At 43.7% G+C, this 14,590-nt stretch overlaps 1 protein-coding gene across 1 annotated transcript; it reads left to right on the forward strand.

The window, feature by feature from the left end:
- The first annotated feature begins 12 nt into the window (after positions 1 to 12).
- Positions 13 to 11,643, forward strand: LOC308044159 (haloacid dehalogenase-like hydrolase domain-containing 5). Its single transcript, XM_080350651.1, has 8 exons — positions 13 to 235; positions 2,268 to 2,477; positions 3,139 to 3,251; positions 4,520 to 4,613; positions 5,743 to 5,776; positions 6,640 to 6,814; positions 8,960 to 9,148; positions 10,159 to 11,643. Exons 1-8 carry the CDS (start codon positions 98 to 100, stop codon positions 10,553 to 10,555), a joined length of 1,350 nt encoding a protein of 449 aa, XP_080206777.1. The 5' UTR covers positions 13 to 97; the 3' UTR covers positions 10,556 to 11,643.
- The last annotated feature ends 2,947 nt before the right edge of the window (positions 11,644 to 14,590 follow it).

The raw sequence follows: 14,590 nt of genomic DNA on the forward strand, positions 1-14,590 counted from the left end.
AGGGACGTGGGTGAGACCGAGGTTCGAGGCCGGGCCGCGGCGGGCAGGGCCGGTCACTGTGCGCCGCCGCCACCGTTCCCCAGACCCCGCGGCTGGGATGCGGCGGGCGCTGCCGCCGCTCCGCGCTCTCCTCCGGGGCGGCGGCCCGGGCCGCCCGCCCTGGCTGCCGGCGCTCAGCGGGCTCTGCGGCGCGGCCGCCGGCCTCCCCCCGCGGGCGGCGGAGAGCAGCGGCGAGGTGAGCGCGGGCCGGGGCAGCCCCGGGCCGGCTGGGCGGGGCCGGGCGCTTCCGGGCGTGCGGGGCGAGCCGCAGCGAAACCGAAAGGGGCTCGTCGGGCGCGGCCTCCCGGGAATGCGGCGGGGAACGGGCCGGGGGCGCGGGCTCCGTTCCGCCGCCGGGCGATGGTCGGTGCCGCCCCAGCCGGGAGGCGCTGACCGGGGGTTCCGCCCCGGCCAAGGCGCCGATTGGGCCCGGTCGTTACAAAACAGGAACCGCGGAAAGTGGCTTCATCCGCCTCCCTTGTTGTTGCAGCGCTGCTGGGCTGCTCTGTCGCGGCAGTGTTCCCTTATGGTCAAAAGCAAAAATATAGCTGTTAATTCCCTTATTTCCTTGTTGGACATACGGCGAATTCCCATTGTGGTTCTTTTTCTTTTCCTCTGTATACTCTGCAAAAGACCTCTGTTTTTTTCCCTACATTGTTGTTCACTGTAAAATCCACGTTTGTAACCTTTGTTATTTACAGACAGCAACATTAATGTGAATAACTGCATTTGTTACAAAACTGTTACGAGATAGTCTCAGTAATTTCAGGTAGCAGTTCCCAAGGCCCGGGTTAACTGTGGCATGTTCATGGACAAGCCTGCGCAGTCAGCGGTGTTGCAGCTGGGTTATTTCTGATGTAGCATTCCTAACGCTCTTACCCACAACTCCGAGACAATGGCTGCAGGGGGTTGTTTTCAAATAGAACTGATGAATATCCAGGGCAGAAAGAGCTTCAGGGAAGGTACTTGCATGTAAAACCAAACAAAACCCAGCTGCCTAGTTAAAATCAGTGATGGCAATAGGGGTAAAATGTTGTCTTTATCAAATTAAGCTCTGCTGGGGAATGTGCTCTAACTCACAGGTTTTCAAATGTTGTTTGCGTGTGTTGGTTTGAGAAGCGGCAGCAGCAAGAGCCAGCGTGCCAGGGAGCAGCTGTCACCGCCTCGCCTTTCACCGTGTGGCCGTGTCTGCCTCTGCCATACCCAGCAGCAGGAAAGTGCACCAGATGAATAATTGACGAGGAACAAAGTGCTGCTCAAATGGGCAGAATCCCTTCTCCCCGTTCAGCAGAGCCGTGGGCTGGGTTGCCGTCAGTCTGTGACAGGCCGGCGTCACGTCTGGGCTTGTTCTTCCCATCGCACCTGATCTCAGCACTTGATTTCTCCCTCCTATTTCATCAGATAACAGAGGGATTCATAAATCCCATGAGTCCTTGGTTCCATTTTAGGCTTAGGAGAGAAATGCGGTTCACATTACAGGTCCGAGCCGATGCAGTGCGGGTCTCGTTGCTCACAGTCTCCTCGGGCTCATCACCTGGACCCGCTGGCCCACAGTCCTGCTCTGGGCTCGTGAATCCAGCTCTGCTCTTCAAAGGCAGGCGCTGAGGTCAATTCTGGTAACTCAAACAGCGTCTTTGTTGAAGGAGGTGCTAACTTTAACAGGAGGCATTAGTCTGCCGTGTACAAAACTAACAATTAAGTACAAGGAGTGCAACAGATACCTAGCTGTAGTCAAACCTGTTGTGGAGCACAGAAATGCAAGGGACAGTTTTAATATCTAAACGTCTTGTAAGGGAGGAGCCAAGAACAATATTTGCATTCAAGACATACCTGCTGCTGAGAAAACCACTTTTGTTTACTTTGTTAGTAGTTTATTTTATTAGTGTTCTGTGCATTGGAATTACCTGTGGAACAGAGCAGGGTCAGATCAATCAGAAATGTGACTCGCTGGCACAGCAGCCTGTGTTTCGTACCTGTTTTTATTAGTTTAACTCAATTTATTCCCATCTTCTAAAACGTCCTGGGATGTTCAACCTGCAAAGCAGGGTTGACCTCCCGAGGCTGTGTGCATGAGGAAATGGGAGCTCAAGTGTACGGATATGTCTGTACAGCACGTTAAAATGCACAAAGTTAAAGGTCCTTTCCTTCTCTGTTTGCATTGGGCTTTAGCTGTTGTAAGCGTAAGTAAGGGCATAAGTAACGTATTCCTTTCCAATTCCTCCTTGCAGCTCAACGTCCCGCCATCCTTTGGGTTTCTTTTTGACATCGATGGTGTGCTGGTGCGAGGAAAGACTCCGATTCCTGCTGCAAGAACAGCCTTTCAAAAGCTGGTTAATTCTCAGGGACAATTCTTGGTGCCCGTGGTGTTTGTCACCAACGCAGGGAATTGCCTTCGCCAGGAAAAAGCTGATCAGTTGTCTCATCTACTGGGAGTGCCAGTGAGTAGCTTAAATCCTATTTATTTAGGTATTTACTTACGGTGAGTGTGCCAAATGTATTATCTTTCATTAGATGCTGCTCAGTTAATTCAGTTTTGTTTTTCCCTTAAGCCCTCTGAAATGCTTTGCTGGAGGTCTTATGGAAGTAAAAAGTACTGTCCAAAGCTAGTGCTATTTCCATTGGTAAATGTACTGATTTTTCCAGTGGTAATGGTGTTTCATTGCAGAATTATTATTGTGGGAAGAAATCTTGCATTTCCTTTGGAATTTAAGAAAACCTGTGTGCCAGTAACATGAAACTGTGCTCTAGCAAACGGAATGTCTCTGTGATAACGTGTGAGACAGGAGTCCCGATTCTTCTTCCCTTTTGTTTTCTAAATGGATTTGGTGATCTTGCAAAACTAGGAGAGGAAACCCAGTGTTCATGTTGCATAGCGGAATTCTGGAAGCAGAAAGGAGTGTGTATGACGATATGTCAGCAATCTGTTTTTCTTGGCATATCATCTGTGAAACTGAGGAGAAAATCATTTAGTAGAGTTTTACGTAGAGATGTATGATTGGTATGTGATTCATAGAATTTTTCACACCTGTTAATTAAATCTACATGTAAGTAACTTATGTGAAAAACAACAGACTCCTTTTGTTCTTACATCCCGAACAGATCTCACAGGATCAAGTCATGATGTCACACAGTCCTCTGCGGATGTTCAAACGTTACCATGAAAAATGTGTTCTTGTATCTGGCCAAGGACCGCTGCTTGATATTGCTCAAGAGTATCTTTAAAAAACCACAACAGCTTTGTGTTTGTTTCCCTTAATCAAGGTCAGGGGATCCTGTGGATCAAGCAAAGACCAAATATTTCAACACTAGAAATCCAGTAACACGCAATGGTAGTTCTTACTGTGATGTCAAATTCATGTTTTGAAAATGGTTTCTGCGCCGATACTTGTTTAATGTTGTTCTATGTGTTTGCAATGGGGAAGGAAAAGAATGAAATGGTTAATTTTTCGAGTCATATGTCAGCGGCAGTTCAGCACGAAGGGCTCGTGCTCTGCAGGACAGAGCGTGACGTTCTGCCTGCTGCTTGTCGCGTCTGCCTTGAGCTCCGTGGCTCGGGATGCGCCCGTGCGGCTGGGCTGGGTCACGCTGCCTTTGAACCAGCATCTGGAACAGAGCGAGGCTTGAAAATATTTTGCTGCTTCTATACTAACTGCCAAAATAACTTGAGTTATGTTCATGTAACAGTGGTACCAAAACTTCCAACTCTAATTTAATGACCGTAACTTTTGCATAACCTTTTGCTCATGCTTCCGGTAACTCCCTTCTGTACTTAGTCCTTTACTGGGAATTTAATTAAAGTTGGTATAAATAATAAGTTGTAAAAAATGTGTATGCAACATGTAAGTATAAGCTTTATTTCCTATACAGAGATGAGAAAAAGTTACTGAAGGAACATTGCATTTAACTGTCGTTTGTTGGCCATGGTTAAGTGCCAGGTGTATTGCACCACTGAACGCAAAATATAAAAAGCATATTTCTGTTAGATAGCATTTTCATGGGAGATAATCTTATTTTAAAAGCATTTTACAAATGGCCTGTGGTGTTAATTCCAATACAAAATCAGGTGGCTTGGTTTGTATAATCATTATATTTAAATAGCTTTTTGTATTGTAAGAAGTTGTCTCAGTATTGAGAGAAGCATCGCAACTGCTTTTTACGTAAACGAGTAGGTTTAGTTTGATTACCTCTTGTTAACTAAGTTTAATGGGATATATCAGCATGTAAGAGCACTGCTGTGCAAATCAGGAGGTTCTTTTCTGTCTGAAGATTTCAGACATGCAGGTCTCTCTTTTATAAATAACACCACGATCATCTTTTTATCTCCCAGGAGGAAAAGGTCAGTCTTTGATGTGTTGCTTTCATTCCCAAATTATTTCTTTTACCAGATAAACTGCATGTGTTAACATTGTTAAAATGGAATTACCATTTTAAAAATAGCTGACTGCAAGCAGTTGTGCATCCTTAACGGGTTTGTCCCCAGCCTTGGTTTCTGTCAGCCTATCACCATCGAAACGTTGCGGGAGAAACACCCTTTGCTAGATGTAGTTGACCATGAGAGAAGACCTAATGTTCTGGTGAGTATTTTTGTTTTAAAACTCTTTGTTTGCCCATTAGGTGACATTCTATAACAGGGGGCAATATTCAAACTACCGACCTAACGTTGTTCTTTGTGTTGTGTTTTGACTTTGCTTTTCTGCTGCTTTATTTTGTTACATCATTTTCAAGAACAACTGTAGACTTTCTTTTCTATTGGTGGTAATTCTTTAAAATCTTTGATTTTGTAAATTACCATTGTGGGAAAACTTATAATTTAGTACAGATGCCTAATTGAAAATCTGTCTTGGAAAGCTTATTACATTCTGCAGGTGTGTGGAAGATAAAATAAGCTTTTTCCTTCCGTATAGGGTTATCTTGGTCTTGTTTCTAGGCTGTGGGGTTGCTTCGATTGTAAATTAATGCTTTGCAGATAATTTTTCTTCAAAGCCCCCCTTTTGTTGTTCATACCGTTATTGAAATACTAACAGTACATACAGTATGGTTTCAACTGAATTGTGCAGAATTTCATATAGAAGTGAATACATACACAGGAAATATATGTGTAGATTGTACATATTCGGGGTCAGTACAGAGAGTGGATTTTCCCCATGTGAAGTGAGTTCTCTGTGGTTGGCAGAACCGTAACCCGGTTCTATCCCCTTTTGTCTCACTTCACCACGCGGATGTAGAAGATCCAGAAACCATTAGTGTATTTGTCACCGTGGGGAGTAAATCACGGAGTGCAAACTCTTATTTGTTCAGCAAATATATGACATGTTATACAATGTCTTTTTCTTTCTTAGCAGTATTAAAGAAATACATATTTTAAAGTATTTTTCAAATGTCCTGTTAATGCTAGAGGCCTCTTACTCCTGTGGAAAACTCAACATCCATATTTTCACGCACAAGTAAATTCAACAGCCGCAGCTTTCTGGTTCAATAGGTGCAGGAGGGCGGTGGATGTAGAACACACGTGTGTGCTGCCCGTTTGCCGCTTCAGAACTGAAACACCTTCTAAACACACCCACGTCAGGTGTTTATCAAAGTAGTGCATTTCCTGTCAGTGTTGCCAAAGGCAACAGTGGGAGCTATACTTGAATTTCTTCTGTTAGAAACAGTAGCAGATGTTTAATCCTGTAGAAAACTTGTACTTTTTTCTTATTGCAGTACCCCTCTGCTGTGGAGCTTCCCAAGATTGAGGGTCAGTTATCTTTACTTGCAACTATCCATTAATAAACATTTTTATTGTACTTTTCTTGATAACTAGAATTTCTCCTTAGACTGTTGGGCACTTCAGGAAGTTGGCTGAGGGGATTCTAAAGTTTCCTCGTTAATGACATCTGTCATTAATTCGGAATGCATCCCGTGTGATAAAGCTGGTTTTTCTTTAACGTGTGCAGTTTCCAGCCATGTGTTTTTGACGTTTCAGAAGGTGGGTGAGGTCTCCTTTCCTTTCATCTTCCTCTGACCTTTCAAAACGAGGAATGAGCTGACGTGTTCAGGAATAATGGGTCTGGTTGGCACAGGAGTCAGGGCAGTCGCTTCAGAGCTGTGCTGTGAGCAGCACCGAGTCCCGATGGATTCGCTCTCGTCTCACCTGAAGTACAGGAAAGTAGAAACTGCACTTCAGGGTTTAAAACAGTCCATGTTGGATTATTGCTGGAAACCAGAAAAATGTCTAAAAACAACATTCAAAGTTTGTTTTAAGACTAGCAAGATAACATCTCTGATGGATTGTTTAATACTGTATGTAAACAGAGAATTCACAAAAGTATGGAAGAGTTAGAAATACAGTTTAGAAGTTAATATTTTGTGGTGCTATAGAGAAACCTCGCCAATAAAAAAATATCTTAAACCTGTAGATACTGCAGCGGGGTCTTGTTAGTCCTGAGATTTCCTGTGAGTGAATGAATATACAATATAGTAAAAGTTAATGTGAGTATTTCATCAGTTCGTGGTTAAGTCAAAATGACTTGTTCAGCCTCTTTAGACTAAGTTTTAGCGTCAGAGATTGGGTGCCCTGTTAACTAACTCCATCACTATTTTGTAATTCTTGTTCTCCAGCTGTTGTTCTGTTTGGGGAGCCGGTCAGATGGGAGACCAACCTGCAGCTGATCATCGATGTTCTGCTCACCAGCGGCTACCCCGGCAATCCCTATCGGCACCAGCACCGCCCGCACATCCCCGTGCTGGCCTGTAACATGGACCTCATGTGGGTGGCCGAAGCGCAGTCCCCAAGGTCAGCACCGTCCCCACCTCTGTGCACCGCCATGGGTTTGGGCTTTCCTCATCTCTTCAGAAGCCAGAATCAATACTTTTAGACAAAACGCTTGCTGTAGCATCTCAGCTTTGACTGCCTCCATAAAGCAATGCACTTCCAGCAAATGCTGCCTTATTACTGTCTACGTTATTGCATTTGGGAAATCAGTTATTCAACGTAAAAGCTGCCTTTAAGCCCTAAACCTTTTTGTTTCCCCACTCAGATTAGAGAAATATGGGGCTTTGCCTGAGGGCCTCAGAGTCTCAATTCAAACTGGAACACAGGAGGTTCCACTTAAATCTGAGAAGAAACTTGTTGGGGGTGAGGGTGTCAGAGCCTGGCCCAGGCTGCCCAGGGGGTTGTGGAGTCTCCTGTGCAGACATTCCAACCCGCCTGGACACCTTCCTGTGTAACCTCATCTGGGTGTTCCTGCTCCATGGGGGGATTGCACTGGATGAGCTTTCCAGGGCCCTTCCAACCCCTGACATTCTGGGATTCTGGTGGGGTAAAGAATTGACTGTGCTGGTTGAAAGCGGTGAGTATTTGGAGCTGAGGACAATATAGAAAGCTCTTTAAGGAACGCAAGAAAAAACAAATAGAACACACAGAGCACAGCGGCGTGATCTCTGGTAGAGGTTTTGTTTGATTTTGTTTTCAGTAGAAGGTAGTTCTTTAATAGTTTTGTTCCCCCACCCTTGCCCCAGTCTAAAATGCGAAGGTACGCTGCAACAGAAAGCGTTATTGTGAGTGGATTGCTGCGTTGATCTTGGGTCGAAGATCTTGTCAGATATCCTGACGTGAATGCAAAGACCATCGCTAATTAGTACATTAGCAAAATACATGTGTGATACTTTCAGGCTAGAGTAAAGCAACCAATACATCTGCAGTGAATATCATGCATAATTTTGGTTGTCTCCTTTGGGAAAGATCCAGTACAGGGTTTCACTTTTTGGCGGTGTGACAAGGCTGCATCCGTCACTGCCGTTACCTTCACTACTGGAATGTGATGCCATGACTAAGTTGTTTTCGGCTGTTGCTAAGAATTACTCCAAATAATTTTCTGCCTATTTCTTGGTATTTCATAGTACGAAGCAACAGACACGGTGGAGAGAGGGAATGAAGGGTTAATTCAGGAAAGCTAATTCTGTACCACGTTTGAAAGTGCTACAGCTGCTTCCTTCTCATAGCTGTTTCCTTAAAAGACTATTTTGATTTCTAGGCCCCTAGAGACTTCATTTCTTTATTAGAGCACCTCATATATCTCTACTGGGTTCTGATGCTCATTATATTGGTGTTTTGCAGTTTTTTAGGCTGTAGATACCTGGTTTGAGCAGAAATCTCTGTGCGTTAGAAGTTACCTAGCAGCTCTTCTTAAGTCGCATGTGTAATTTATTGTATACAGAATTGTTGTACAGCAGCCTGTTATTCTTCTTAGGGTGTTCTGGGTGATCCCATATTCCTCAAGTGATATCTATTAGTTCATCTTTAATCCCACACCCTGACTTCAGTCATGAAGTAAAACTGCTTTTTTTCATCATGAGATTACACTTTATGAATTACTGATTTACTGCCATGGTTGATGACCCATCGTCAGTGTTTCCACCTTGATCAAAAAGCCTGAGTTATCAAAAGCCCACCGTAAAATTATAGTTTGTTCCTTGATCCTCCTTTGCATCTAGTTTTTCAGAGAAACCCATGGGGTTTTTCATTTCCGTATTACAAGTGGGTTTTGTGTTTAAGAAGAGATGAGTTTTCCTTCTGTCTGATTCTTTTTCCTCTCTGTGAATTCAGCTGATTCTGCAGCAAGCAGATCACAGGCTAGGCATCGCTTCTGTAACTACGGTATCTACTTAAATGCGAGTAACACTAACACAAACCACTGCTACGTTTTAAAAATAGATAAGTCTGTTGTGGTGTCCCAGTAACGTGGTTTTATTGCGGTATTTATTGTTCAGCTAATCAGCACTTAATTTTCAGTGAAACAGCTGTGGAAATGTTGCATGCAAACTGAGGGACATTTGACAGCTACAGGATACAATTTATTCCTGAAAGATCATGAAATCAAAAAGCCGGGTTTTCTTGAATCTGTATTAAATATAATTCAATTTGTCTGTGTCTCTGTAGGTTTGGGCATGGAACATTCATGGTTTGTTTGGAAAACATTTACAAGAAAATCACTGGCAAAGATCTGAAATACGAGGCTTTAATGGGCAAACCCAGTAAGCTGACGTACCAGTACGCGGAATATCTCATCAGGGCCCAGGCCGCGGAACGACACTGGAAACAGCCAATTCAAACGCTTTACGCTGTCGGGTAAGGGATCGGACCGCTAACAAATACAGCAGGAAATCACTCGCAACATAAAGAGCAGCAAAGAAAAATACACGAGTCTTACTAGTTTGTTTCTCATACTGATGCTGAAAAGCCAGCAAAGAGACTCCTTAACTCTGCTCTGCAAGTGTTACCAAGCAGGCACTTTATTCAGCATGCTGGACACAGGGAGGATCTCTCCTCTAATCAAGCACGTGGCTCACGCTTCCTGGTATTTATTACACAGACCAATTGCATATTCATTAGTTCTTACTGCTTAGTTGATGCATTAAACATAGATTATTTCCATAACCATGCCCTTTGTTGAGAGTCATGTTTTGGTATTTGAGGGTCTCCCTCTGGGGTCAAGTCTCGCTGTTTCTGATTTTGAGTGTTAGTAATATTTTGCTCTTTCTATGTGTAATTTCCACAAAAGCGGTTTATTTTCAACTCAGATTTCTCATGATTTTATCTTTTTTAAACTACTGCTTTGCAAATCTAACAAAAAATATTTACATGGGTGTTTATCAGGTTTACTGATGTAACACCAACAAGCTTTAAATAAATGACAGTTATTAGAGAATGCAGAGCTGGAATTTGTGAGGTCATGAAGCTTGGTCATACGCTACTGTGTGTGCTATCCCATCACAGAATCCTTTTCATGGAAAGAGATAAAGCCGCATTGTATTAAAGTTTGTTCTAGAATCTCCAGGATGCTTGGAAATATAATAAGCTCAGTCATGGAGTGCTCATACCTGTCCTTGATTTCCCCTGCTCCCATCTGCAGTTTCAAAATGGACAGTTATTCACTTTTATCATATGTCATGCTTAATGAAAGTGGTGTAATAAAAGAGCTATAGGGTTGGATTTCTTCCTGTCTGCCTACTTCCACATAAAGTTATGTAAAGTGTAAAATGAACCGTTAAATCAAAACTGTAAAAATAACTTTCACACAATTGAAATTTGACAACTAAAATTGCCTGGCTGACCAGACTTTCTTCTTGTATTTCCAGAGATAATCTCATGACCGATGTCTATGGTGCTAACCTTTACAATCGCTATCTTGAGGAGAATGCCAGAAAAGGCTCCAAATCGCGGATTCAGGCCAAAGCCGCTGGCGGCAGAGGATCTGCCGCTGTCTCGCAGGACGAGGACATAGACAACAGCTGGGAGAACGAGTTGGCCTCTGCAGCTGCTGCCCACTGTAGGTCTGTCCTTGTTTGTACGGGGGTTTACAACCCTCACACCGAGGTGCCCTTGGACTCCGGGGAGAGCTTAACTGAAACGGTGTTCCATGGCCACAGGGATTTTAGATTTGATCCTGGCTTAGTCGAGCCAGATCATATTGTACCAGATGTTGATGCTGCCGTAGACCTGGTCTTCCAGTTGGAGAACTTTGCACCTAACTGAAATGCTGTGATTTCTTAAAGACTACTCAGTGCTATGCTTTTCTTCCCAAAAAAACACACTGTGCTTTCAAATCATGCCACAACTACTGCTTTCTAAAATTTTTAACTTTTATATTAATAAAATCTTAAGTATATTAATATACCTAGGTATATTAATATACTTAACGTAAGTATATTAAATATCAGTAATGCTTTTTTAAGTACTTTGAAATATGCAATTTCTTACTTTAGTTGCCCTTAATTGTCCTCCTTTACGTTAGGTGCTTTAATAGCGATTTTTCGTGGTAGCTTATGCACGTTACTGGTACTTAAATCCCCACATGACAGTACATTCTTTTGTTTGCTGGGAGGTTTTAGCTTCTCAGTCTTGGGGATCTGGAGGATATCAGACGGTGGTGCTGGGGTCATTCACAGGGGTACGAATTGGCTGATACAGAGCACAACATGGATTACTTACCGCTTGGGATTCTGCAAGTGACAGGTGCGCTTTCACATCGCAGCCAAGGTCAGGTCTGCTCTGCTGCTTTGTAGCTGCTCACCTGTAGCCCTGCAGCCTTTCCTGCGGTGTGTCCCCACCTGGCCGGAGCTGCCGTTGCCTCTCTCTACTCTGACGTGTAAAGCCTTATTGGAAGTGCCAGTATGAAGTGGGGAAGGCTGAGTTGTTACACCAGTTTGGGAACTCCAGCTGAGCTGAACACAGTCACGTAAGGAAACACAGGGTGTCCTCTGTGGCATAATCCCTGGCCTTTTTCTCTTTGCCTTTTTATCTGCACTTTTTTGAGGAATTTAGAAGCTTAAAAAGCTTTAGCAATTATGTTTCAGGAGTTTTTGTCGGTTGAACTTCCCCACTGAATGAGTGACTACTGTTTGGGCAAAAGTGCCTAGTAATTTACTTGAAGCTTCCTACCACTGTGGTAATTAAGCGGCCTTTCATTTTGTGTCAATGTTATATGTTGTTTGGTTCACGGATTTTAGAGCTGTTCATTTAAAAAAAAAAGTAATTTATTTTATGTTATTTTTGTAAAATACTTTTAAACATTTTCATTCAAAAGATGTCTTTGAAAAGATTTTTGTGATTATTTGCTACAACACACTATATGGTGTACTTGTGACATAAGCCAATTGAGTGTGTTTAAAACCGAGGGCAACTTATACATAAATATCACTCAACACCACCTTGGGGACTAGCCAAGTTTTTATACTTGCTTTTTGTCATTTTGGTGTGGTTTGGCGTTTTTGTTTGTTTTTTAATTATAAATTGTACGAACAAAAATCTATGGGTCTTGAGTTTTCCCAAGTTCTTGCAGAACCAGAAGAGCGCTGGCTTAAAAGCACTGACAGACAGGCGGTGGCATGAAGTGACAGGATTTCCTGGCCAACTTCTTCACTGCTCATTATCCAGAAATCCAAATCTGAAAACTCCCGTGATGAAGAGAACGTTGCTGCTGGGAATTCAGAGCTTTTTTGGTTGTGTTTTCTCCATTTGCGAACTGCTGTTATCCCTCTCTCCGCTATCAGGATTGTTGATTCACTCACAATGTTTCGAAGTAGCGTTCAGCTGGATCCAGCTTAAGGACACCATATTTCCTGATGCTTCACTGGGAAAGTATTACAGCAGCACATTCTTGCCTTTTTGTTGTCACAATAAACAGATATATACCTATTTCTTTAGCACTTTTCTGTAATACACCAATTATTTGCAAAGTATGCCAGATCTTCTGAAGTAAAGGTTGTAGTTTAGTAAAATGTCAGGTGGCTGAAGTTGCGTTGTTTCGATACTGTTGCAGGGCTCTTTAACTGTTGCCAGAAGGGCTTTCAGGCTGTCAGCAAAGCAAGGAATAAAAATGTGAAAGCTGATGAAGAGCAGAAGGTGTTCAATTTGTTTCTTGCTTTTTTTTCCGCAGAATACACATGAACACCTGAGAAGGTTCATGAAAGAACTGTGTATATACTTTTTAAATTTCGTCCCTTATGGAAATGTTAACTTATCACAGAATCACACAGAATCCCAGAATGTCAGGGATGGGAAGGGCTCTGGAAAGCTCATCCAGTGCAATCTCCCCATGGAGCAGGAACACCCAGATGAGGTTACACAGGAAGGTGTCCAGGCGGGTTGGAATGTCTGCGCAGAAGGAGACTCCACAACCCCCTGGGCAGCCTGGGCCAGGCTCTGCCACCCTCACCAGGAACAAGTTTCTTCTCACATTTAAGTGGAACCTCCTGTGTTCCAGTTTGCACCCATTGCCCCTTGTCCTGTCCCTGGTTGTCACCAGAAGAGCCTGGCTCCATCCTCCTGACACTGCCCCTTTCCATATTGATCCCCAGGAATGAGTCCCCCCTCAGTGTCCTCTTGTCCAGCTCCAGAGCCCCAGCTCCCTCAGCCTTTCCTCACACGGGAGATGCTCCACTCCCTGCAGCATCTTGGTGGCTGCGCTGGACTCTCTCCAGCAGTTCCCTGTCCTGCTGGAACTGAGGGGCCACAACTGGACACAAGATTCCAGGTGTGGTCTCCCCAGGGCAGAGCAGAGGGGCAGGAGAACCTCTCTGACCTACTGACCACCCCCTTCTAACCCACCCCAGGTACCATTGGCTTCCTGGCCACAAGGGCCCAGTGCTGGCTCATGGTCATCCTGCTGTCCCCAGGACCCCCAGGTCCCTTTCCCCTATGCTGCTCTCTAACAGGTCATTCGACAACTTACACTGGAACCTGGGGTTGTTCCTGCCCAGATTCAAGACTCTACACTTGCCCTTGTTGTATTTCATTAAATTTTTCCCCGCCCAGCTCTCAGCCTGTCCAGGTCTCTGATGGTAGCACAGCTTCCAGTGTCACCCACTCCTCCCAGCTTGGTGTCATCAGCAAACTTGCTGACAGTCACTCTGTTCCCTCATCCAAATCATTGATGAATATATTGAATAGTACTGGTCCCAGCACTGCCTCCTGAGGCACTGCACTGGATACAGGCCTCAACTGGACTCTGCCCCATTGACCACGACTCTCTGGCTTCTTCCCTTCAGCCAGTTCACAGTCACCTCACTGCCCGATCATCCAGACCGCACTCCCTCAGTTCAGCTGTGAGGATGCTGTGGGGGACTGTGTCAAATGCCTTACTCGAGTCAAGGTGGAGCTCTGAGCCCAAATTCGAGCTGCTTCCTCGATGACGTGTTCCCACGTCTGTGTGCACTGAGCGCTTGCACTGCCGTTAGAATTTTGAAATAATACTCCTCTTAGTAGTATAGCAACCTACTTTGCACAATGAGTAGGAAAGCATGTATGTTTCTCTCTCAGGGAGTGAAAATATTGGTGCCAAACCTTTCATTCCTCCTGCTTTACTCAATGCTGAATTCCAGCAAAAGCCTTGGCATCTTCATCTTTGTATTAATGTGACCCCTCAAAAAGCAGACTTTGTTCACTGTGTTATTATTTCGTGTTTTACAAATGAAGATGCTACACTGGCGGAATTCGAAGTCTTTGAATCTCATGCCTCCCGTTCACTCAGGATGTGGTACAGATGAGAATGTTTTTGAAAACAAGTGTGAGAAAACATTGCAGAGGGGTTACCACTGTAATTTCTAACATTTCCTGCTATGGTACTTTGGAGTGAAATTTCTGAGTGTTCTGTTACCTGGAGTTTCACTTATCTTCTTCAGTCTGCTTTCAGCTTCAACATTTAACTCTTTGAAATACACAGTATTTCCTGTGTTATATTCAGTGTATTTCACTGATCACACAGGTAAGCTATTGGCTGTTACAACACATCTTTCAAGTTTAAAATGTGCTGTATCTAAGTGACCAGCATGTGCTGAAATTAATCACTGAAATAACTTTTAAAAATATTTTTGAGGATCTTGCTGTAGTTTCCTCTAAATAGAACTTGCATAGTACTGTTTTTATTCTTGATACCTTTTGTTCTATAAAAAGAACCTTCAAAAACAACCTTACAAAAATGTCCCGTAGTTATTTTTGCTAATACAAAACCAGCTGTTTTTTAAACGCTGATCATGTGTTATCTCCAGTATCATGTGTCTCTCTTTAGAA

The sequence above is a fragment of the Nesoenas mayeri genome (assembly GCF_963082525.1).
Source record: "Nesoenas mayeri genome assembly, chromosome: 10".
NCBI classification, from domain to species: Eukaryota; Metazoa; Chordata; class Aves; order Columbiformes; family Columbidae; genus Nesoenas; species Nesoenas mayeri.

Bases quoted from the DNA above. Each gene is read 5' to 3' on its own strand.
- LOC308044159 (XM_080350651.1), top strand. From the start codon at position 98: ATGCGGCGGGCGCTGCCGCCGCTCCGCGCTCTCCTCCGGGGCGGCGGC. The intron at 236-2,267 runs GTGAGCGCGGGC...TCCTCCTTGCAG, and splicing joins CGGCGGAGAGCAGCGGCGAG to CTCAACGTCCCGCCATCCTT. The intron at 2,478-3,138 runs GTGAGTAGCTTA...CATCCCGAACAG, and splicing joins CTCATCTACTGGGAGTGCCA to ATCTCACAGGATCAAGTCAT.